Source organism: Bos indicus, chromosome 6 (genome assembly GCF_029378745.1).
Source record: "Bos indicus isolate NIAB-ARS_2022 breed Sahiwal x Tharparkar chromosome 6, NIAB-ARS_B.indTharparkar_mat_pri_1.0, whole genome shotgun sequence".
In the NCBI taxonomy this organism is placed as follows: domain Eukaryota; kingdom Metazoa; phylum Chordata; class Mammalia; order Artiodactyla; family Bovidae; genus Bos; species Bos indicus.
The window spans coordinates 100,356,190-100,381,036 of record NC_091765.1 but is presented as its reverse complement, the minus strand read 5'-3'; the positions used below and the strand labels follow the sequence as shown (position 1 = coordinate 100,381,036).

The 24,847-nt window shown below is 38.3% G+C and overlaps 1 protein-coding gene across 7 annotated transcripts in view; it reads left to right on the top strand.

Moving 5' to 3' along the window:
- The window catches only part of WDFY3 (WD repeat and FYVE domain containing 3), a 283,525-nt gene that overhangs the window by 67,882 nt on the left and 190,796 nt on the right, over positions 1-24,847 (top strand). For all 7 annotated transcript variants that reach the window (XM_070791719.1, XM_070791718.1, XM_019963046.2 and 4 more), the window contains one exon: positions 20,141-20,351. In XM_070791719.1, the coding sequence (XP_070647820.1) occupies positions 20,172-20,351 (180 nt within the window). In that variant the 5' untranslated portion in view covers positions 20,141-20,171. The remainder of the gene's footprint in view (positions 1-20,140; positions 20,352-24,847) is intronic.

The following is a 24,847-nucleotide window of genomic DNA, read 5'->3' as shown; positions in this document are numbered from 1 at the left end:
TTTGAGTGCCTGGTATGAGAACTGGGAAGGACTTGAACGAAAGAGAACAGGAAACTCAAATGAAAAATGTGATTAGGTGTATGTAACATTTCCCTGGTCTGTCAGATGTGAGATGCTAAGAACTCTCAGCCAAGATATTACTCATGAATCATATTTCTTGTTGCCAGTCTGGTTACACCCTTGGTGGGAGATACACAGAGTAAACATGGATTTTGTGTGTGCATGTTTTTTTAACTTCTTGTGCACAAAAATACTTGCGTTAATTTTGTCCAAATGTTTTTAGAGAGAACAAATAGTACTATCATTGTTAGGAACAGTTAGAAAATAAAATCACAGTTGCTTTCATAAATAAAGTTATTTCATCAAGGCAAAGAGACAGCTTCCATTTAATAAGAAGAGCTCTTGTCTTCAATGTATGTGTCTCGAATTCAAATTTCACCTGATGCTTGTTATTGGATCTTTTTGGCAAGTTGCTTTAACCTCTCTGGGTGTCAGTTTCTTAACCTATAAATTAGGCATTGTACCACTTGTGGTAGGAAATAAATGAATACATTTTGGTGAGGATAACTAGCATCGTACTTGGCTGTGGATCTTAACTCTATTTCCTAGACAAAAACTGTCGCAGAGGCAGGAAACGGGAGTTCCTTAGGGATTAACCCCCGCCCCAGTTGCTAATTGCCAAGGCTGTCCCTCTAGACTCTTAAAATGATTCAAGGGCAGAATGGCTGGTGTTTTCCACTTGGAAAAACTGATTATAAATCATGTGTAGAAAAGTTTGTGTGTGAAGAATTAACATGCAGAGAACAAAGCTGCAAAAACCTGATTGGCTAGAGTAGCCTATGGATGAGCAGGGAAGTCCATTCATGTATTTTTTGTTGTTGTTGAAAATCTTTATAAAAAAATGTGCTTAGTCCTTCCTGATCCTCTTCCTCCCTACAACCCTGCCACTCTGCAGCTTGATTAGGGTTCCCTGCTGTACTTTCTTTCCCCTAGTATCTTATCAATACTTCCCCGGTATCACATGCCACACCTGCATCACACCATGGGCTCTAAGCTCTGTGAAATCAGATATCCTAAAAGAGCTGTCATTTCACAAAAATTAAATGCTACATGTGCTAGTTGTTGATATAAACTGCTGTATCCCAGGGATCCACCCAGAGCAACAGTAGCTGACATTTTACACTTTACTCTTGATTCGGAATGTTATAGGGCAGAAGGCATTATCCTGAACCATAACTCCATAGAAATAAAGGCAGATTATGTCAAAGTTGTAATGACTGAAAGATACTAATTGAAGGTTGCCTTTTTTTTTTTTAATTAAAGCCAAATCTAAGTTATCAAATACTACAGAACCACCTTGGTATTCCCAATGTGATTTTCTGTTGATGGAAACCATGGGTAAGCTTCTCTGAGGACTGGAAGAAGCTCAGATTTATTTTGTTACTAAAAATTGCACAGTTGATTTTGACATAATAAAGAAACCAGTTTTATCTCCCCACCCCATCCCCTTATTTTTCCCTAACAGTGGATCTGAGGGAAGTTGACTGGTTTGGCTTTTCCCTCTCTGAGTCAGGTACTCTTTCCTTATAGTTTATCATATAATATGTGGTAAGTTATCATCACTGGCCACCCTAGGGCCAGCCTCCTCCTCAAGAGGATGGAGGACTCGATCCAAGCTTTATTTTGTTTTGACCATTCAAACAGTCACAGATAATAAAACAAATAAAAACCAAAGAACCCAGAAAACTTTCAGCCAAATATTCCTACAGATACCAGTTTTTTGTGTTTTTTTTTTTGTTTTTTGTTTTTTTTTTCTTGTTGCTTGGGGAGGAGATGAAGTTTCCTTTAAGGAAATTTTTTAATGTCAGAGGAATAAAAAAACTAAATTGAGGAATAGCTAAGAATCGCTTTAGGGAAAAAACATACCTACTTGTATCTGATTTAAATATGGTTTCATTGAGAGTCATTCAAGATATAAAATAGTTGTTATTTAAGTAATTTCAGTTATAAATACATAGTTATTATATAATAAACTGATTTGTTGGGCTTATTTTAAATTCAGAAGTACTGCAAAGTAATTATTTCCTTTAAAGGGCTGTATTTTTAGTGAGGGACAGACAAAAACCCTGTTGAAACAATAGTCTTATCATTCATTCATATGTATTCTTGTAAAATATTTGTCTTGTGTGTATTTCTAGTATTCAAGAACTGGTATGTTGTATATATTTCATCCTATTTCTTAGTTCCTTTCACTCATCATTATGTTTTTAAGATGCACTCATGTGAAATATATACTTTTAACTGAATATGAATGATTCTACATCTTTGTCAATCCTGTTCTTTTTTAAAAATTTTCTTCTAATGATGTCTTTCTTTGTTTCTGTTATTTTTTTGCCACACCATGCGGGATGTGAGGGCATGTGGGATCTTAGTTCCCCAACCAGGGATTCACCCTGTGCATTGGGAGCACAGAGTCTTAACCACTGGACCACCAGGGAAGTCCCCAACCCTGCTCTGCTTACTAAGTTTGTTAGTGATGGGAGTCCCCAGTCATCACGCATACAGTTCAGTAAACACCCATTTACAAGTTCTCACCCTCTTTGGTGTGTATGCTGAGTAGCCGAATGCAGTACTGAACAGCTTACGCCCGTGAGGTCCTCCACCTCTCTGTTTCCCCATCAGTCGTATATGTGCGCCTTTCCACATCTCCACGGACAGGGGCATTTTCCAGCTTTCTGCCTGTTGCTAATCTAATAGACATAAAGTAGCATTTCCATATTTTAGTCTGCATTTCTTTTACTGAGCAAATTAAAATATCTCTTGATATGTTTGGCCTTCCAGTATGCTTGCTCATATTTTTTTCTAATTTGGATAGCTATATTTTTCTTATTGATTTTGGAATTCCTTGTAAATTCTAAATTTTAATCCTTTCCATTTTAGACATTTGAAATATCTTCTCTCGTTGTATTACCTCTCTTTAGCTTGATTCACAGTGCTCTTTACTGAGCCGAATCATTTAATTTTTATGTAACCACATTCATTTTATTTTTGCTTATGGCATACAGCTTTGAATTTATGCTTAAGAAATGTGTACGTAATTCATAAAGGTATCCTCATATATTTTCTTCTCTTTGTAATTTTACCCACATTTTGTGTATGGCTATAGGTATGACTTTTGTTTATTTTATTCTGAGTTTGTCACTTTCCGAATACTATCTACTTAACAATCACCCTTTCCTGGGACCTTTATCATGCATTAGGTTCCCAATACATTTATGGGTCTCTCTCTCTCGTCTTTAACTTAGTTTTGCTCTTAGGTCAGTAAGAACTAGTTTTATCACCAAGGTTTGGTGAAGGACTGTCTTTGAAGGCTTCTCAGGTGGCTCACTGGTAAAGAATCCACCTGCCAGTGCAGGAGCTGCAGGAGATGTGGGTTTGATCCCTGGGTTTGTAAGATCCCCTGGAGAAGATATGACAGCCATTCCAGTATTACCAGAATAATCCCGAGGACAGAGGAGCCTGGCCGGCTACAGTCCACGGAGTCACAAAGAGTTGGACACTACTAAAGTGACTGAGTACACACACACACACACACATGTCTTTGAAATTTAAAATTGTATGATTTAATTTTCAAGCTTCATGAAGTTTCAGCAAGTTTCATTGTTACCTCTTATCTTCCTTAAATATATTTATGTTATGTTTAGTAGCCATTATGATCCTTGAAACAAATATGTTGGAAATTCTTGATCAATTTCTTTAAATATTGTATTCAAATTAAAAATCCATTTAAAAGTATAATTAAATTGTTTCATGGTCTCTTTTTCCTTCATTTTATTTAAAGTGTTAAATTTTGCTTTTTAGTAGCAATCTAGACATGAAATTAAATGACTTGTTACCCTGTCTGAAGTTTGAGAGTATATTAAATAGTTTTAAAAAATTAATCATTCAAAAATTAAAGATAAGTGAAGTTTTAAAAGACCTGGATAAATAATAGCAAGTTTCACTTTAGGGATAATTACTTTGAAGAACCATTCCAGATATTTCAAGTACTCAAGCCTGGTGTAGCTCTCAGTATTTTTTAATGAATTAATATATATTCTACTAGAAACATAGATTATGCATAAACAAAAATTAATTAAAATATCTTGGAATGACTCAGTTTTGACCATAGGATAACTTTCCTGATGTAATTTCAAAAAGAAAAGTAAATCTGAAAAATAATCTATATTTTCTTGATTCTCAAGTCTTTGCTTGCTTCTGTTCCCTACCTAGTATATTTTGCTTAGTACAAATTGTAATTTTTAGAATGTTATATGTACTTTCTTCCCCAGTGGCTCAAGCAGTAAGGGATCTGCCTGCAATATAGGAGATGCAGGAGACTCAGTTAGATCCTTAGGTTGGGAAGATCCCCTGGAGGAGGAAATGGCACCCCAGTGCAGTATTCTTGCCTGGGATCCCATGGACAGAAGAGCCTGACGGGCTGTAGCCCATGGGGTCACAGCAGTCAGACACGACTGAGCAATTAAAAGCACACATGCACATATACTTTGTAGGGGGAAGGTGGTTAGAAAAATGAAACTTTATACACTTCATTTTTAGACAGTTTATTTCTTATAGCTGATATTTTCTGTTTTAGCAATTGGATTCAAAAGCCTAGACATTTGAGATAAGGTAGCTAGTATTTATATATTTAATTTTAACCTCCAATGCTAAATCTTTTAGTAGATATCTGAACTAGGAGATTTTAGTTGTATGCTTTTTACCGCTGTCCCCCATCTTTAGTTGAGATGTTAATTGTCAAATATAAAAGGAGCAGAATGAGAATAGCCAGGTGTGTTTGATCCTTCAGTCCGAAAAGAAACATCAGTGCTTTTTTTTTTAGATTGTTCCCCCAAAATATTGAGAGCTAGACTTTATTATAGAATGTTTAAAATAAATATCAGTTCAGTTCAGTTACTCAGTCTTGTCCGACTCTTTGCCACTCCATGAATTGCATCAGGCCTCCCCGTTTGTCACCAACTCCCGGAGTTCACTCAAACTCATGTCCATTTAGTCGGTGATGCCATCCAGCCATTTCATCCTCTGTCGTCCCCTTCTCCGCCTGCCCCCAATCCCTCCCAGCATCAGAGTCTTTTCCAATGAGTCAGCTCTGCATCAGGTGGCCAAAGTATTGGAGTTTCAGCTTAGCATCAGTCCTTCCAAAGAACACCCAGGACTGATCTCCTTTAGAATGGACTGGTTGGATCTCCCTGCAGTCCAAGGGACTCTCAAGAGTCTTCTCCAACACCACAGTTCAAAAGCATCAATTCTTCAGCGCTCAGCTTTCTTCACAGTCCAACTCTCATCCATACATGACCACTGGAAAAACCATAGCCTTGACTAGATGGACCTTTGTTGGCAAAGGTCATATATGGTCATAACTTTCCTTCCAAGGAGTAAGCGTCTTTTAATTTCATGGCTGCAATCACCATCTGCAGTGATTTTGGAGCCCAGAAAAATAAAGTCTGACACTGTTTCCACTGTTTCCCCATTTATTTCCCAGGAAGTGATGGGACTGGATGCCATGATCTTCGTTTTCTGAATGTTGAGCTTTAAGCCAACTTTTTCACTCTCCTCTTTCACTTTCATCAAGAGGCTTTTGAGTTCCTCTTCACTTTCTGCCATAAGGGTGGTGTCATCTTCATATCTGAGGTTATTGATATTTCTCCCGGCAATCTTGATTCCAGCTTGTGCTGCTTCCAGCCCAGCATTTCTCATGATGTACTCTGCATATAAGTTAAATAAGCAAATATAAACCTAAGAAATAACTTTCTCCCTAGCATCAGGGAGTCCGTTTTTTGTATTTTATTACATGGCATTCCTTCTAAGAAGAGGATAAGACTAAGAAAAATGTGGTAAACAGGGTTGCACTATGCAATTATTCACTTTTGTAAGTTACTTCCTAAGAATAACAGTATATTTTATATATGATTGTTAACGTTTCAGATGGATTTATAAATTCTATTAAATATAAAACTGATAAGAATAGCATTTCTCCTCTCATTCTTTCCCAAAGGCATTTTTTAAAATAGGCTACATGTGATCAACAGTGAAATGATGTAATTAGGATATGGCTATTTGTGGTAATCATTCTTAGGTTTTACTATGGTGGAAGAATAGAGAAATGTAGCTTTCTTATTCTTTTCTTCCTTTCTTTCTTTTCAGTTTCTTAAATCTTCAACCCTCATCCCTAAACTCTGTAGTGAGAATGCACATGTACCCCTTAACCATGGGACATTTTTGTATTTCACTTGCAGAAGGATCTAATGCCAAAATTATAAGGAAACAGTAATACTCTGATGAGCAAAGGGTTATATCTGGTAACAAGTAATATTTTTAGTCCTTAAGATTTTTATCATCTAAGATTTATTTGATGTATGTTTCTTTAAAAATTTCATAGGTTTCTTAGTTGTCATCATATACCTCCATTAAGTGAATAAAGAGTATTTTAAATAATAATGGTAGCAGAGTTTCTGGAAAAGTTAACAAATAAGATGTCAGCAAGATTTCCTGCTTTGCTCCATCAATCCAGCTATTCTCCAGCTAGACATAACACATTTATTATGTTTCAGGTACCACAGCAAATACTAGAAAGTTGAATATAAATAACATAGGTCAGTGACCTTACACTTGGTTGATTCACTTTCAAGAAATGGTGGAGGAGTTCCTGTTCACTGGAAATACCCCCCATAAATCCTAAGATGTTTTTACTATATGGAGTAGGTTGAAAAATAGCCTTAGATGGGCTCAGACAAGGTTATTGGCTATCGATTGTTAGCATAACCCTTGTGGAAAGTCTCGATGGTAGCTATTGTGTGCTCAGTCACTCAGCCGTGTCTGACTCTTTGTGACCACATAGACTGTAGCCCACTAGGCTCCTCTGTCCATGGAATTTTCCAGGCAAGAACACTGGAGTGGGTTGCCATTTCCTACTTAAGGGGATCTTCCTGACCCAGGGATTTTCCCGACCCACATCTCCTGCATTGGCAGGCAGATTCTTTACCCCTGTGCTGTGTGGGAAGCCCTTTGTGGATATTGAGTGCATGTTTTTCTAGGGGACAAGGATGAGTATTTGTGGAATTGGGATAGGGCAGAAGTATACACAGGGTAAATGAGCAGACATTCTTAAAAGGAGCAAAGAGCAGACAGAAAATTATAATTTCCATTTCCTTCATTTACTGATGAGATTACGCAGTCTTTGACATGTTTGTAGTCATTCATTTTCCTTTTGTGTGAAATACCTGTTTGTCTTTTGTCCATTTTTCTTTTGGATGATCTATCATTGATTTGTAGCCCTTCTTTACATATGTTGGATCTATTGCTTTTTTGTTATTTATAGGTGCAAATATTTTGTTCCCAATTTGTAGCTTGTGTTTTCTGTTAATCTTTCATGTACAGAAGTGTTTAATTTTGAAAAGAATGTGTGTGTTTGTGTATAACATGTGTGAACATGTGTGCATTTTTTTTTGAAGACATCTTCCTTACCGTGATATTTTCCAACATTTTCTTCAGATTAATGTTTTTAATTGTGTTGGTGGCAGGACATGGTAAATATAAACTACTGAAAGCAGAGCTGGATGGCTGGAGCAGAGAAAGACTGAGGTGGGGTGGGGAGTGTCTTGAAAAATATTTCTTTGAATCAATGATCAAGTTGCTTCTGTAGAGTTAGGTTTAGATTGTTTTGGAATTAAACACGGTCCTGAACTATTCATGATACAGTGCCGGGCAATAGAAAACATCTGAGTAGGCCATTTCAGGAGGAGCAAAGACCAGGTGGGAAAACCATCAAGGGTTTGAAATTGCATGGCCTATTCAGGGAATAGCAGTTAGGTAATGTGATGTGAGCCAGGGCTGAGAAGAGGCATACTGCAGAAAACAGAGCTTTGGAACTGGATGGATAACAGACTCTGAGGAGTCTTTTATACCTTGCAAAGGGTTTTGACTCTGTCTCCTTGTAGGCAGTTGTGTCACTTTTGTGGAAGGTTGCGTACTGATCTGTTTGGAATTTTAGAAAAAATATAGCCACACCATGGAGGTGTTAAAAACTAGAATTGATATTCACACAGCAACTTGCACATAGTAGGCAGACACTTAAAATAAATTTCACCAATAGCATCGTTCTGAAACTGTTCAGAATTTTTATCCCCATAATCAGCTGCAGAGTCTTTGGTGCATTCTTTTGATTATTAGTGGTAAATTCTCAGTCTTTTTGAAGAGATCTGATATTTAGTAATCTACAGAAGTTATATGGAGGAAGTTTGGAAATTAAGGCAAATGAGCAAGCTGGGCAATGGGGTAATTCCATTTTTGGTAAAGCATGTATTTGATGACACTGAATTTTAGATGTAGCTTATAAAATGCCTTGGAAGCACTCTGTAAAGAGGAATTTTTTGAAGTATTTTGAACCATGTCAGCATAATTATGTGGACATAGCCTTCTAAGATAACTAATTGGTAGGGCAAAATTTATCTGAATATATAAATGTTGTTTTCATAAAAATGAAAGTATAAGAATTGGCAGTTTAAACCCTCATGACCATTATTATTTTTGTTGATATCTGCATTTTATTACTTTTTAAAATTTGTGATGTTTTACTAATATAATTCTGCATCAGCTTTTGCACTTGTCATTTTCCTTTCATTGCCTTTAGAGCATAGCGTGTCTTCCAGCTCATTCGGTGGTGATTTGTTGTTGGTATTGGGGAGCTGCTGCTGCTTTTGGATATTCCTCATCCTTGGCTTGTTGTTGATGCCCCAATTCCCTGTGGAGGGTTCACTTATTGCCTTCTGTTTTGTTATCCTCTGCTTACCAACCGAACCTATTAGTAGTGAATTTTTTTTTCTTCTTCTGTCTCTGCATTCACATTCATAGTTCTTACTTTCTAAATTTATAGTAGTTTCTTCTGAATATTTTTTTTTAAATGTTCCCAACAAAAATGGTCAGATGGTAATGGTTTATTATTTTTTCTTTTTCTTTCTTGTTTTTGTTGGCCATGCTTAGTGGCATGTTGGGTCTTAACCGGGGATCGAACTGACACCCCCTGCAGTGGAAGCTCAGAATCTTAACCACTGGACTGCCAGGGAAGTCCCCTCAAGTAATAAAATAAATGGATTTTAAACAAACCATAAAGAACAAAGTGGTCTTGTAAGCCTTCTTGTTTTAGAATAAATAGATAAGGAATTTAGAGAAAATTCTCCTCTTTGGCCTATTTTAAATTATTTTGGTTATTGTTATTTTTGGTTTGAGCTGCCTCTAATTCATTCCTCATCTAAACTTTAGTCATCACTTTTTACTCATTTGTTGATCATGTATTGCTTGTTTTGCCAGGCACCGTGTTAGACCTTGAGGAAAGAAGTTGCATAGAGATATGATCTTTGCCTTCCATAGTCTTATAGTAGTTGTCTGGTGTTGGGGAAAGGCAAAATAACAGTTACATACCAAGGTGAGAAGTGCTATGGTAAAGATATGCACAGTATTGTATGTATCTCTCTTATTAAACTGGGAGATTAGGGAATGCTTTCTAGACAAGGGACAGCTGAGATCTGAAGGATGATTTCATGTAGAAGTACTAGAGGGGGAGGGCTCCCCACCCCACCCCTACCCTAGGAGAAAGTGCAGGGTCTTTGAAGGCACAGCAGGGAGACCTGCAGGAGACAAAGTCTGGGTGGAATAAGGAGGGGGGTTGGGTCTAGGGGCCAGGTAATGAAGAGCCTGGAAAGTTGAACTTTCCCTTAAAGCTGTGGGAACTGCTGCTCCATTCATTTGTTCATTTCTAACTCTATTCTAACCCTCAAGTAGTTGTTAAGGATTTGGAGAGCATAGCCTGCTTTTAGGAAGTTCATAATTTATTGAGAGATACTGCTAATTAAGGAGAAAGCAGTGATCTTTATTTAAGCAACTTGGTTACTTTTCAATTAAGAACAAATGGTTGGTTGTCAGTGTAATTTTTTTCTGGAGATTTTCAGGAACATCAAGGTTTATGAACTCTAAAGACTTTCTGTACAATGAAAACTTAGATACATAAATTGTAAAAAATTTTTTTAAATTTTCTCAGTACTATGTAGTTTTTTTGTGATAGTAAAGCTAGCATTTCAGGAATTCAGAATATCTGCACATAAAATAAAGTACTACCATATACTCAGTGTGTATGTAATTTTTTGTGAGGAATAGTAAAGCTAGCATGTCTAGAATTCAGTATGTCTGCACATAAAATATAGTACTACCATATACTCAGTCAGTGTGTATATGCATATAAGTCTTTTTTAACTTTTACCTACCTGTCATCTACGAACTGGGGATACAAAGTTAAATAATATTTGGTTCCTACCATTGAAGACATTATAAGTTAAAGGGAGTAAATAACCGCTAATTGGTCTATACTTGTTACAGCAGAATAGCACTAACAGCTGTTGCTTGCCGAGCACTTGTGCCAGACCTTACCCTGACGTGTTTTCTGGGTAGCACCTCGTTTGGTGAATTACACTACAACACTGCTCTGGGGTGGGTTCTGTTAGTCACTCTCTTCTCACATGTGAGGAATCTGATGCACAAGGATGATGAACGACCTGCTGAAGTTAGACAACTAGTGCAAGGTGCAACTAGGATTTGAATCTTGGATAGCAAGGGGATCCAACCAGTTAATCCTAAAGGAAATCAACCTTGAATACTCATTAGAAGGACTGATGCTGAAGCTGCTCTGATACTTTGGCCACCTGATGTGAAGAGCCGGATCATTAGAAAAGACCCTGTTGCTGGGAAATACTGAAGGCAAAGGAGAAGGGGGTGGCAGAGGATGAGATGTTTAGATAGCATCACTGACTCAATGGACATGAATTTGAGCAAACTCCAAGAGATAGTGAAAGACAGGGGGGTGCGGTGTACTGCAGTCCATGGGGCCGCAAAGAATCGTACACAACTTGGTGACTGAACAGCAAAAAGGATTTGAATCTAGGCAATCAGTTGCAAAGCCTACTTAACCAGTATGCCATACTGTCTTTCTTAATGACAGACTATAGTAACTAAAGAACCATGGTAGGATAAAGCAACAGATTCTGCTTGGAGGCTTGGGAAAGAAGGGAGGCTTCCCAGGTAGCTCAGTGGTAAAAGCATCTGCTTGCCAATGCAAGAGACACAGGAGACAAGGAGACTCGGTTTCAATTCTGGGTTGGGAAGATACCCTGGAGCAGGAAATGGCAACCCACTCCAGTATTCTTGCCTGGAAAATTCCATGAACAGAGGAGCCTGGCAGGCTACAGTCCATGGGGTGGCAGAGTCAGACATGACCGAGCACACACACACTCCCACTCTCTGAGAAGGTGACCTTAAGGCTTATCTGCTAGGAAAGGTGGAAGAGGGGCGGTCCTTGGCCGAAAGAAGGTGACACACACGTACACAGAGGGCTGAAGAAGCAGAATTTAGAGTGAAGCCGGTGGCTTTTTGAAAGAGGAGTCTGGAAATATAAACGGGGCCAGAGTGTTTAAGAATTTAGATATCAGATTAAGGTACTTTGGCTTATTTTTAGGCAATTGGGAATCAGCAGAGGTTGTAAATCAGAGAAGTGGTATGATACCTGCTTTGTTTTTCAGAGGAAAACTGAGGGCTGTAGGGAAAATGCACTCCAGATAGGGATACCAGCTGTAGGGTAGATGGAGACTAATTCTATCCATCGTTTCAGAGAACCAGACTTGTTGTTTTTTATTTTCTTTGTTCTTATGTTTTCAGTTTCATTGATTTGTTGCTGAAATTTATTTCTTTCCTTTTGCTTCCTTTAAGCTTAAATTGCTTATTTTTCTAGTTTCCTAAGATAGAAGCTTAGGCTACTTTTACATCTTTATTCTCTTAAAATGGGCTTCCTATGTGCCGCTAGTGGTAGAGAACGTGTCTCCTAAGGCAGGAGACACAAGAGACACGGTTCAATCTTGAGTCAGAAAGATCCTTTGGAGTAGGAAATGGCAACCCACTCTAGTATTCTTGCCTGGAGAATCCCAAGGACATAGGAGCCTGGCGGGTACAGTCCTTGGGATCGTAAAAGAATTGGACACCACTGAGTGACCGAGCATACTCCCTTATATGTTTTTAGTGCTTCAAATTTCCCTCCAAGAACGTCTTCCACTGCATTTTATGCATTTTGATAAGTTATATTTTCATTCATTTTTAAATGTTTTAAGATTTCTCCTGACACTTCCTTGACTCGTGTTATCTAGATTCATGTTGTTTATTTTCTAGATATTTGGGGCTTTTCCGGCTGTCTTTTGTTACTGATTTCCAGTTTAATTCCACTGTGATCTGAGAGCATATTGTGTGTGATTTCTTTTCTTCTGAATTTGCTAAGGTGTGTTTTCAGCCCAGTATGTGAAATGCCTTGGTGAAGATTCCATGTGAGCTGGAGAAGAATGTGCGTTCTGCTGGTGTTGGATGGAGTGCTTTGAAAATATCAACTCTAGTTCTAGTCAACTGATAGCACTGTTCAGTAAGCTGTGTCTGTGTTGATTTCCTGCACACTTGATCTGTCAGTTGTTGTATGAGGCCCGTTGAAGTCTCCAGCTCCAAATGTGAATTTGTTTCTTTCTCCCTTCAGTTCTGTCCATGTTTGCGTCCTGTGGGATTTCCATGTTAGGCTTATACATGTTAAGGATTGTAAAGTCTTAGAGAACTGACCCTTTTGTCAATATGTAACTATCCCTGAAATTGTTCTTGTAAAGACTGCATTGTCTAAAATTAATATAGTTAACCCAGCTTTCTTTTACCTGAAGTAACATGGTGTACCTTTCTGGTACACCTATCTGGTAACCTATCTGGTTATTTATTCAATATATTTGAAGCAGCTTTCTTGTGAACACCGTAAAGTTGACATAAGTTTTTAAATTTGCCTAACATTCTGTCTTTTAATTGGTGTGTTTAATCTAGTCACCTTTAGAGTGAGTTTTGATATAGTAAGATTAATATCTGTCCTGTGTATAGCTTTCATATTTGTTGCATTTGTTATTTGGTTCCTTCTGCCTTCTCTGGTTTTAACTGAGTATTTTACATGGTTTCTTTTTAACTCCTCTCTTTGTGTATCAATTAAACGTTAAAAACAAGTTTTAGTGGTTGCCCTAGAGTGTACGTTTTTTACTAATATTCATCTGCCCTCCAGCTTCCCTCATAGCTTAGTCAGTAAAGAATTCGCCTGCGGTGCAGGAGTCCTCCCACAATGCAGGAGACACAGGTTCAATCCCTGGGTCGGGAAGATCCCCTGAGAAGGCGATGGCAACCCACTCCAGTGTTCTTGCCTGGGAAATTCCATGGAGAGAGGAACCTGGCGGGCTACAGCCCATGGGGTTGCAAGAATCAGACATGACTTAGCAACTAAACAACCATACTGTGGATATCTTACAAGAGTATTCCCAATTCTTATGACATTGCTGTTACTCATCTTACTAATTCATAAACTATAATCACCTCATGCATTATTACTATTATTACTTTTAAAACAATATTTTAGATCAGTTAAGGATGGTAAAAAATATTTTTTTACCATAATTTATTCCTTCTCTGATACCTTTCTGTTTATTACGTGAATAGAAACATACCCTGGAGATATTCCAGGCCACCTCAATGAAGCAAATATTGCAATAAAGTAAGTCACACCAATTTTTTGGTTCCCCAGAGAAGGCACCCCACTCCAGTACTCTTACCTGGAAAATCCCATGGACGGAGGAGCCTGGTAGGCTGCAGTCCATGGGGTTGCTAAGAGTCGGATGCGACTGAGCGACTTCACTTTCACTTTTCACTTTCATGCATTGGAGAAGAAAATGGCAACCTACTCCAGTGTTCTTGCCTGGAGAATCCCAGGGACGGGGGAGCCTGGTGGGCTGCCGTCTATGGGGTTGCACAGAGTTGGACACAACTGAAGCGATTTAGCAGCAGCAGTGCATATAATAGTTATATTTACACTATACTGTGTAGTCTGTGAAGTGTACAATAACATGTCCAAAAAATGTACACACCTTAATTAAAAATACTTTTTCCTGAAAGATGCTAACCATCATCTGATAACACAGGATTGCCACAAACCTTCACTTTGCAAAAAGTAACTCAATTTGTGAAGTGTAATAAAGCATAGTATGCCTGTACAATTTTCCAATCTGTATTAATTTTTTTTTCCCTGAACAACTTTTAATATTTCTGACATGGCATATCACGTTACAATACATATGACATTTTTTGATTGTCTAAGAAATTTTTTATTCTTCCTTCACTTTTGAGGGATAATTTTGTTGCAGGAAGGGGGACCCCTTCCAGGGCCTGAAACTGAGCTCTTGTCTCTTAGAAATGAATTGTCCGAGGAGACATATGTGCTGACAAAGCAAGAGATTTTATTAGGAAAGGGCACGTGGGTGGAGAGCAGTAGGGCAAGGGAACCCAGGAGAACTGCCCGGCCACATGGCTCGCAGTCTCAGGTTTTATGGTGATGGGATTAGTTTCCGGGTTGTCCTTAGCAGATCATTCTGACTCAGAGTCCTTCCTGGTGGTGCACGCCTTGTTCAGCCAAGATGGATGCCAGAGAGAAGGATTCTGGGAGGTGGTCGGACATGTGGTGTCTCCTTTTGACCTTTCCTGAATTCTTCTGGTTGGTGTTGGCTTATTAGTTCTGTGTTCCTTAGCAGGACCTCCTGTCGTAAAACAACTCATGCAAATGGTTACTATAGTGCCTGGCCAGGGTGGGCGGTTTCAATCAGTATTCTTCCCCTAACAATTTCATTGGATATAGAATTCTGGACTGGTTGGTTTTTGTTCCAACACATTAAATATTTCCCTCCATTATCTTTTTGCTTGCACATTTTGGATGAGAGGTCCACCGTAATATTTGTCCTGGTTCTTCTAGGTAAGTTTTTCCTACTCCCCCTCACCCCCTAACCCCACTCCCTTTCAAGAGTGTCTCCTTGTCTTTGACCTTGTATGGTCTGAATTTGATCTGCCTAAATGTGGTATTTGAGGTATTTAACCTTTCTTGATATTCTCTGAGTGTTCTGTATCTGTGGTTTGGTGTCTGTCATTAATTTTGTAAAGTTCTTAGACATTATTAGTTTGAATATGCATGCCTCTGTTCCCTTTCTTCTCCTTCTGGAAGCTTTTCTCTTTCTTCTCCTTCTGGAATCTTCTAATTGGTTTATATTCAGGCTTACTAATTCTTTCCATGGCCTTATTTGGTCTACTGTTGAGCTCATCAAAGCATTCTTCCTAATTGTTATGGTGCTTTTGATTTGTTGCACTTCCCTTTGATTTTTTTTTTTTTTTTTTAGAGCACAGTTGGTGGTTGTAAAGTGTGGAAGAGGGAACAGTTTTGTAACCTGATGATTAAATCTCAGTGGGTTTGTAACTCTGGGCTGTGACCTTCCCAAGTATTTCTCCCAGGCTCTTTCTTCCTTTAACCCTCTTAGGTAAGACTGGAAGGCTAGGGGTGGTGGAACTGGGGGAGGAGGAGAGGGAGATATGCCCTTCCCTCAAGTGAGACAAGGCTAAGATAGTCTTTGACCCTGGAAAGTAGGGCTTTCTTGTAGAGTTGCTCTGGGAACATTTCAAAGTGATTGCTCTTCCCCTCCCTCTGCCAGAGCCTGGAGGGCAGCTTTCCCAGATCATCTCTGTGAAAGAGTCTGGAGGGGTCCTAGAATTGCAGCCCAGGAAAGTTGTGGGGAGGGCCTGAAGACTGTGGCCCTCGATCGCCCACTGTTAGCCCCTACCAGTTCTTCACAGTTAAGGGCTCCAGGGATTTCTGTTCTAGATAAGCATATTCCATCTGCGACTTTGCGGATTGACTTGTCTCCCGAGATTTCAGGGATTAGTTTGCTCTGTAGTCTCAGTTCCCTGAGGGTTCCAGGGAAAAATCCTTGGTTTCCGGTTTCTTCAGCTGTTTTGTAAGTACAGGAGTGATGACTTCTAGACTCTTTAAATTTAGGTGTCGAAACCCTGATTTTTTCAAAATTTAAGTTCTTTTTTTCCTCCTAACTATTGAGAACTAAACTATGCCATAATATAGATGTACCAGAAGTCGCCTATTCATCTACTAAAGGACTAGGCTATTTCTGATTTTTCATTACAAACAATTATAAAAATATGTAATGCAATAGAGAGCTATTGTTGTTTACTCTTTTGCTCACCAGGCTCCTTTATCCATGGGATTTCCCAGGCAAGAATACTGGAGTGGCTTGCAGGGGCTCTTCCTGACTCAGGGTCTAACCTGTGTCTCTGCATTGCAGACAGATTTTTTACCAGTGAGCCACCAGGGAAGCTCATGTTGGGTATTGATCTTAAGTGATTGTATTTTGCCATATAAATGAGATGGCTGATCTTGTCATGTCTTATACTTGGGCCTAAACTCTGATATGGCTATTCTTGAGGGGCAAAAACAGTTTTCAGTAGGTAGAATTTTAAAATTCTAATTCAGGACAGTATTAATGGTTCTTTTTCAATGTATAGGTTTAGAATGCCAGGTTATATATACAGTTTGTTGGGAGCCTGTCAGAATTTTGTCTTCTTTTTTCAAAAGTGTAGGAAGTTTTGCCTTTACAGTGCAAAAACACGATTTTTTTTTCTCCAGAAAGTTTAAGAAAAAACCTGTGGAATTATAATTCTTGAGTTTGGGTGAACTCCTGGAGTTGGTGATGGACAGGGAGGCCTGGCGTGCTGCAATTCATTGGGTCACAAAGAGTCGGACACAACTGAGCGACTGAACTGAACTGAATGAAACTTTAAGATTTTCCCTAAGTCCTGTGAGCTATTTTTTTCTTCTCTTGTGAAATTAAGGAGTTACTCAGAAAAAACACTTTGCAGTTTTTAGCTGAGCTACTCAAAGGCCATTAGTAACTTGTCAAATATATTTTTGCAAGTTGAAGCTATTTACTTTTTCTACCCTTTCATAACTTAAAAATGACAAACTGTTTAAAGGATTTAAACAGTTCTTCAAGCAATTCCAAAAGATTTTCAAGCATTAACACAAGAGATTAGAATAAAAAATACTGTCTGGGCTCATGCAGTAATTATCTCATTGCTATTTAAATAACCCTCTGTTGGCAGCACACTTTTCTTTTGTGAAATGAAATAGAGTTTGCATTAGAAAACTAGTTCTTATGTACAATACTCTTTGTAAATATTTTGAAAATCCCTAATAACTAACCCCCAAATAATCATTCTTATGATTTGTTGTCAATAGTACTACATTTTGCCTGTCTTGTCTTTATTGCTTTATGAACCTCTTTTTGAGCATTTAAGAAATAAATTTTTCCTTTATTTTTTATTTATAGTTTTGTACATCTCTAATAAAACATAGGGCCTATATTGTTTCCCTTCCTTTTGTTGTTTTGCTTAAATAACTAAAATGTAAATGAAAAGGAATTAAATGTTTCATGACCAAGCTGAAGGAAGAAATTTAAAAACTGTTGAACATAATGTGCTTGACACCTCATAGAAATGATGCTATTTTATGTATGCATTTCAGAAAGCCTATGAGGAAAGATTTCACAGGTCAGAGAAACCCAGGATTCAAGGGAATTAAGAATCTTTCACCTGAAGTTAACTATCTTACATGGACATGTGGGTACAGATTTGACAAAAAGTACCCATTCTTTTCTGCTCTTTCACTGCTGAAGAGTACTTTAAACAAGATAGTTCTGTATCTGAGTTATACCTTCACTTACAAAACATTGAAGTACAGACAAAGCTATGAGTCAGCAATCTAATAGCATAGGCTTAAGTGTTTCTTAGTAAATTAGGAGAAAAGAGGCATCTGATTTTTTCCCCCAAACTGAGATTATCTGAGTAATCAAGAAATACCAGTAAATCCCTTTAGCTGCCTGACTCTGACAGAGAGTAAATAACAGTGGTACAATAGCTTGATTACATCTAGCTAGTTTCTGTCTTTGTGTGATTATTTGTCTGTTTAGGGATATTTGATTAATGTATCTTCAGAAAAGTCAAAAAGATTTCTTTTACATCCTAATTGCCTCTTGATGCAAAATAAATATTCTAGAGTCAGAGTTGCCAAAATTTCTGTAATTTAAAATAGGCACGTGAATACCAGTAAGCGGAAAGGGCTGGACCAGGAGGTCAGAGTCCTAGGTTCTCACTCAGTTCTTTTTCATTGTGCATTTTGAGCAAGTTGGTCTTGTCTTGGGGGGTCTCACTTACAAGCAGAATTAATCCCCTCCTTGGTTCACTTGCTTAAATTGGAATGATGACCAAAGGAAATGGTCAGAAAGTGCTTTAATGCTCTATAAATAAGGAATGATGCTTGACTTTTTAATGACATAGATGCCTTTGAAAGCTGGAGACTCTTAAAAATGTTTTTTGAAGTGTTAAAGGATCATGAATCCCCTGAATCCTATCCACACACTTTAGATTATAAACTGCAGCTACAGGTTAAGGAAACAGAACAGATCTAACTTACACAAGATTTATAATTCACTTCAGATTTTATTTTTGTTCTGGGGTTCTCCAGGACTAGAAATAGCAGCACACAGTGGGCTATTGGAATGTATTTGTTGAAATATAATTTACATTTGGAGAACTTAACACGTTTTTCATTCTAGAATGAAATATGTCGAGCAAGTTTGAACCAGACTGACTTTGACTTGTCATTTTGTAGTTCAGAGGGCCTCCTCGGCCCTGTGCCAGTGGTCTGAGAAAAAAAAAAGTGGACTTTCCCCATGACTGGACAGCTTAGTGGTGTCTTGGCACAGACCAGCCTTGAGTAGAGTGTCTTCCTGCTCCTTACCTGTGATGAGTCAGTCACAGGTGACCTCCTGGTGTAGTGCAGCTAGGCTGCATAAACATTTGCCCACAGCCAAATGTGGAATTGCACTCAAAATTCTCAAGGACAAGCGTGTTTAAGATACTAGTTCTTCTTATGGCTTTAAAAAAATCAATAGATGTTTAGTAAATGAAGCAGTGATTTCACCTTTCTTAAGAAATGCCATACTGGCTTATATGGCAAAATTGCAAATTTTCAAGTTATTCCTGCTTTTCTACAAATTAAAAAGCAAATTGCCTTTTACCCAAGTTTGGCATATCCATAATGTCCTCCCAGCCCTCCTGGTTCCTTTTGTAAGATAATCCTGTTTTTTGTGTCTGAGGTTAGCTGATAGCTGGCACAGTTCATGGTGGTTGAAAAGGGCTGATGGTGCTTTCTGAAAGCTTAGTGTTATTGATTTTGGTGTGTGTTCTAACCCAGTGGTTGGTTTATTTATTTCTTAACTGCAGCTCTAGCCAGGGATACATTTTATATTGTGATTCAATACACATGAATGCACCCTTACCTAAAATAAATTTTATGAAATAATGATTGCTCTTTTACATGTATTCCAGTATATTATATTTCATTAAAAATATTTTTATTGAAGTATAATCAATTTGCAATATTACATTCTATTTCTTTTTTTAATTGATTGTCATAATCTGTTAAAGGAATTAACCTGACCTGGCAAAGGGTTTCAAGGTATAGTCTAAAGAAATAGTTTAAAGTTACATCTCAGTTTTCACTTATGATTTATAATATATTTAGAGGTATCATTTCATTTAATTTGCATGTTTCAAACTACCGTGTAAACTCTTCAGTGAGTATCCCAAGTGTAATCCTTGATTTACAAAAATGTTAAATGATTAAAAATAGAAAGCTTTGTGGATTTGTTTGTTCGTTTCAGTTAATTTGGAGAGTGTGGATGAATTTTAAGTTCTTTTCATCTTTTTCCATATACTCAACTATTAGGCCATATATTAATTATAAAATTTATGATCCCTTTATTTGTTGAACTTAATATGGCTGCCTTAATTGGAAATGTTTATTGCTCATCCAGCAACAATTAATTTTTTACATTTAATGTTTTATAGTTTATCCAAACTGGGGCCAAGTTCATAAAGAACATTTGAGTGACACAATTTGTAATTTGTCATTTAGAGAAATTTATCAAAATTAGCTCTGCCTCTATTTTTTCTGTTTAAAAAGTAGAAAAATATTTTAGACAGAATTTTTTTGTTTTCCTGACTTTTTAAGAAGCTCTGCCATGCATGCTGGACTTGGTCAAGACGATGATATTTTGACGGTTTGTGTATGAACATCTCCCTGCAGAATTAGAAGAGTTTATCACCACCCAGCCAAGATGAACATGGTGAAGCGGATCATGGGGCGGCCGAGGCAGGAGGAATGCAGCCCGCAAGATAACGCCCTAGGACTGATGCACCTCCGCAGGCTCTTCACAGAGCTGTGCCACCCTCCTCGGCACATGACCCAGAAGGAACAAGAAGAGAAGCTGTACATGATGCTGCCAGTGTTTAACAGGGTGAGTCCAGGCTGCCAAGCACCTGGCTTTAGGATGGGGTGGTACTGCAGGAATCTTGAGATTCCAATAAGTCATGTTGTTGTTGAGTTGCTAAGTCGTGTCCACCTCTTTGCAACCCCATGGACTGTAGCATGCCATGGACTGTAGCTCCTCTGTCCCCCACTATCTCTCGAGGTTGCTCAAACTCATGTCTGTTGAGTCAGTGATGCTATCTAACCATCTCATCCTCTGCTTCCCTCTCCTCTTCTTGCCTTCAATCTTTCCCAGCATCAAGGTCTTTTCCAATGAGTTGGCTCTTTTCATCAGGTGGCCAAAATATTGGAACTTCAGATTCAGCACCAGCCCTTCCAGTGAATGTTCAGGGTTGATTTCCTTTAGGATTGACGGGTTTGATCTCCTTGCAGCCCAAGGGACTCTCAAGAGTCTCCTCCAGCACCACAATTTGAAGGCATCAATTCTTTGAATTGACAATAAGTCATAGGTAGGGAAATAAATAATAGAATGAGTTCATTTTTGAGAAGCTTGATGTTGTCATTCCTTCCTTTCAGTTTGCTATAAGGTGATTTGATGTGAGATCTGGTCAGAATGAAGTCCTTTTATTTCTAATAGATCAAAGGAAGATTGTGAACATTTTGTAAAATGTTCCTCTAATGGTTGGTCCTTGGAAGAGAGATAGGTTGTAAATGACCACTTATGTTATTTCTGTTATCTTTGGAAGTGATGCTTTATGGCATCAAATGGTGCAGTTGCCACAGTGCTTTGTATACTTTGAAGAGTCATCACAGTTTACTTTGTTGTTTGGATTTTCTAGACGAGATCTTGTGATAGGATAGTTAGTCAAAATAGAACTAATGTTTTAATGTATTTTGTCTAGTTGATCACATGTAGCAGTCTTAGTGGGGATTTTTAGAATAATTTAAAAGTTTTTATCAAAAATATATATGAACATAGTTTAAAAAGTCAAGTACTTCCACAGGCTTATAGGGTCCTCTCCACTGCTAGCTGTTGCTGCTGCCTTTAGCTCTTTCAGCTTTTGCATAGCATACTGTTAAAGCTATTTCTTGATTATTCAGTTTTAATTGACTTTTTGTTGAGAAATAGAATAATTAGCTTTTTTTACCTCTGATCCCTCCAAACCATGCACACTTGCTTTCACTCACCCATGCTACCTGCTCCTTTTCCTTCCCATACGCGTATACCATTCATTTAAGGAGGATTCAGTGTTTATCCTCTGTTGGCCCTGGTGTAAATATTATTCATAGATGAACCTTATAACAAACCACCACTATTTTCCATTCTTGTTTCCCTCAGACTTTGTAAAGTAACTGTCTCAATTTCTGCCTTTCTTCGTGTCTCTTTTTCTTCCCCATCTCTCTTTTACTCTCCTTTGATCTTTGTCCTCCTCATGTCTTTCTCTACTTCCCTCTCTGTCTCTTTCTCCCCATCTCTGCCTGTCTCTCCCTGTCTCTCTATCTCTCTCCCCACCTCTCTCTCCTGTTTCTCTCTGTTCCTCCTTGGCCTCCCCTGCCCCGCTTTTCTCGCCTCCCTTGTCTTTCTCCTTTCCTGTGTCCATGACTCACTGTCTCTCCTCACAGTCTCACTGATCTCTTTATTGTTTGTTCTCTGTGTCTGTTAGTCTTTCTGTGTGAAATTTTCTAGATTATTTTTCTCATTATTTTGCAATTTTATGGAGGCTTCACGTGAATTTGCAAGCTTGTACTTTTTATTTCTGGGAAAATATTTTGAAATATTTCTTTGTTAATATTCTTCCCTTTGTTTTATATGTTCCCCTTTTCTGCAACTCCATCAACCAAGTATTAACTTTTGAGGATTAACCTTGTGCTATCATATTTTAATTTCCTTGAACTCTTATTTTTTTTTTTAATTGTGCAATATCTCCTTATCCCTTGGAAAATATTAAAGCTTTTTCAAATTTTCTCATGCCTCTTTCATTGTTATTTGCTCCAAATTACTGTTTTTCTTTGTTTATATTACTTTCTTTCATATTGGAGTAATCTTCAGATGTCTGATGATAATTGTCTATACATTGATATTTAAGAATGAGGTATTCAAACACTGATTGAAAAGTATATGTGCAATGGTGAGACTTTTCCAGTGGTAAGATGATCTGGCTGGATAAAATATGGAGACCCTTTAGCCTAGGATATGTTGATATTCCAGGAAAGCGTATTTTTCAGTCTCCTGGCTGAAGCATGTATTTGCTGTTATTCAGTCGCTAAGTTTTTTGTGACTCTTTTGTGACTTCATGGACTGCAGCACTTTAGTTTCCTCTGTCCTCTACTCTCTCCTGGAGTTTGCTCAAATTCATGTGCATTGAGTCAGTGATGCTATCTAACTATCTCATCCTTTGCCACCCACTTCTCCTTTTGCCTTCACTATTTCCCAGCATCAGCGTCTTTTCCAAAGGATGGGCTCTTCTCATCAAGTGGCTGAAGTATTGGAGCTTCAGCTTTAGCATCAGTCCTTCCCATGAATATTTAAGGTTGATTTCTTTTAGGTTTGACTGATGTGATTTCTTTCCAGTGTATATACCTGCTGGTGTTTCCTTAAAGCTAAATTGAAGAACAAGACTGATGTTTCAAGTTCCTTAGATGGACTTTCACTTAGTCTCCAGTTTGTAGCCGTCAGTGTTCTTGGTTGTTCCTCTCTGGGGTTTAGACTTGAGGGTGTCTCCCGGACTTGGGAGGGGCTGTCACCTTCAGTTTCTCGGCTGTAAATAAGAATATCTACCTTGTGGAGTTGGTGTGAGGATTAACGAAGAGAAGATACTTAACACACTTAACAAATGTTTGTCCTAGGGAACTCTTGTGTCTGTTATTGTTGTTATGGCATTAAAAATAAAGACATTACAAGATGAAGGAAAGATTATAAACTATTTATGCTGAAATGATTTCATATTGAATATATGCTGAAATACATTAAGTTTATGTGTTATTCATACCAAACTAAAGGCTAATTTGACAGCAGAGAGGAGGGACAGACTCTGCATATTCTGTGTTTATTTGTTTGCTTGTCTCTTCGTGTATTTTGTTACTGTGCATTATTGCATCATTCCGTGAATATGTGTCAAACAAATAGAAGTTGTGGTATATACTGCACTCTGCATTGGAGTTCTGAGATAAGGTAAAGTCCAGCTTTGTGAATCAGAATTATCATGAGGAAGATAAACATGACATGCAATTCTGTTGGAGAAGAGAGAAACACATAAACAGATAATGGAATAACAAAGAAATATAGTATTAGAGACACAGGAATGTCTTATGGCTCCCCTGAAAGGAGAGTTACCTGAAAGTCTATGGGGCAGTCAGGGCAGGGAAATGTCTTTTGAGAATGTGATGTGATTCTTGAATCCTTATAAGGTAAGCATTAGCCAGATTGGAACTAACTGGGCTAAATTAACCAAGAAGGTAGTTAGAGTAAGAAATTCAAGCTTGAATCAAAGTAAATTCCACAAACATGCTGATGTGTACGAGCATCTGTAAGTGGTCTAAGAAGTTGATTTTATGTCAAGGAGGAGGGGTGAAAAATGACTATTAAGATTGATAGGAGCTACATCATGACAGGTTTTATGCCATATGAAAAGCTACCTCATGCGAAGAGTTGACTCATTGGAAAAGACCCTGATGTTGGGAGGGATTGGGGGCTGGAGGAGAAGGGGACGACAGAGGCTGAGATGGCTGGATGGCATCACTGACTCAATGGACATGAGTTTGAGTGAACTCTGGGAGTTGGTGATGGACAGGGAGGCCTGGCGTGCTGCAATTCATGGGGTCGCAAAGAGTCGGACATGACTGAGCAACTGAACTGAACTGAAAGAGCTAATACTTTTTCTTGGAGGTGTGCAGAGCCAATGAGGTATTCTCAGCAATAGGATAAAGAAGAAGAAAGGGCCAAAGTGAGGCTATCTCTTACGTTTCTAATTTGAGAAACTGGGTGGATGTTTTTCCTAGTAGCTGAGAAACAAAGGTGTAAGTGATAGACTCAGTTTGGGGCATTGAGTCCACACTGTCTGTGAGCTTCCCAGGTGGAGGTATTCAGTAGGCAGTTAGAAGCTCAGGTGAGGGGATGTGGCTAGATACTTACTTTGGGGACCACTTCAGAGATGTGGTTGTTGGAACCCTAGAAGGGGACTAAACACTATGCATGCCTCCCCCTACGCCAGGAGCAATAGGCTGAGGATGAACCATGGAGAATATGATTGTTTAATGAAAGAAGGGGAACCCATAAAGGTTACAGCACAGGAACTGGTCAGTAGCAGTACAAACAGAATCAAAAGAGGGTGATTATGGAACTAAAGAGGTAATAGTTGCAAGAAAAAGCATTCATCTCTGTGCAATAGAGAGACCAGCAAGATGGAGACCTAAACATGTCCTTGAGGTTTGCCAGTTGGAAAGTTACTAGAAGGACAGCATCAGAAAGCAGTATGTTGAGCAGTGAATGGGAGATGAGAAGAGACAATATGGATTCAACTTGTG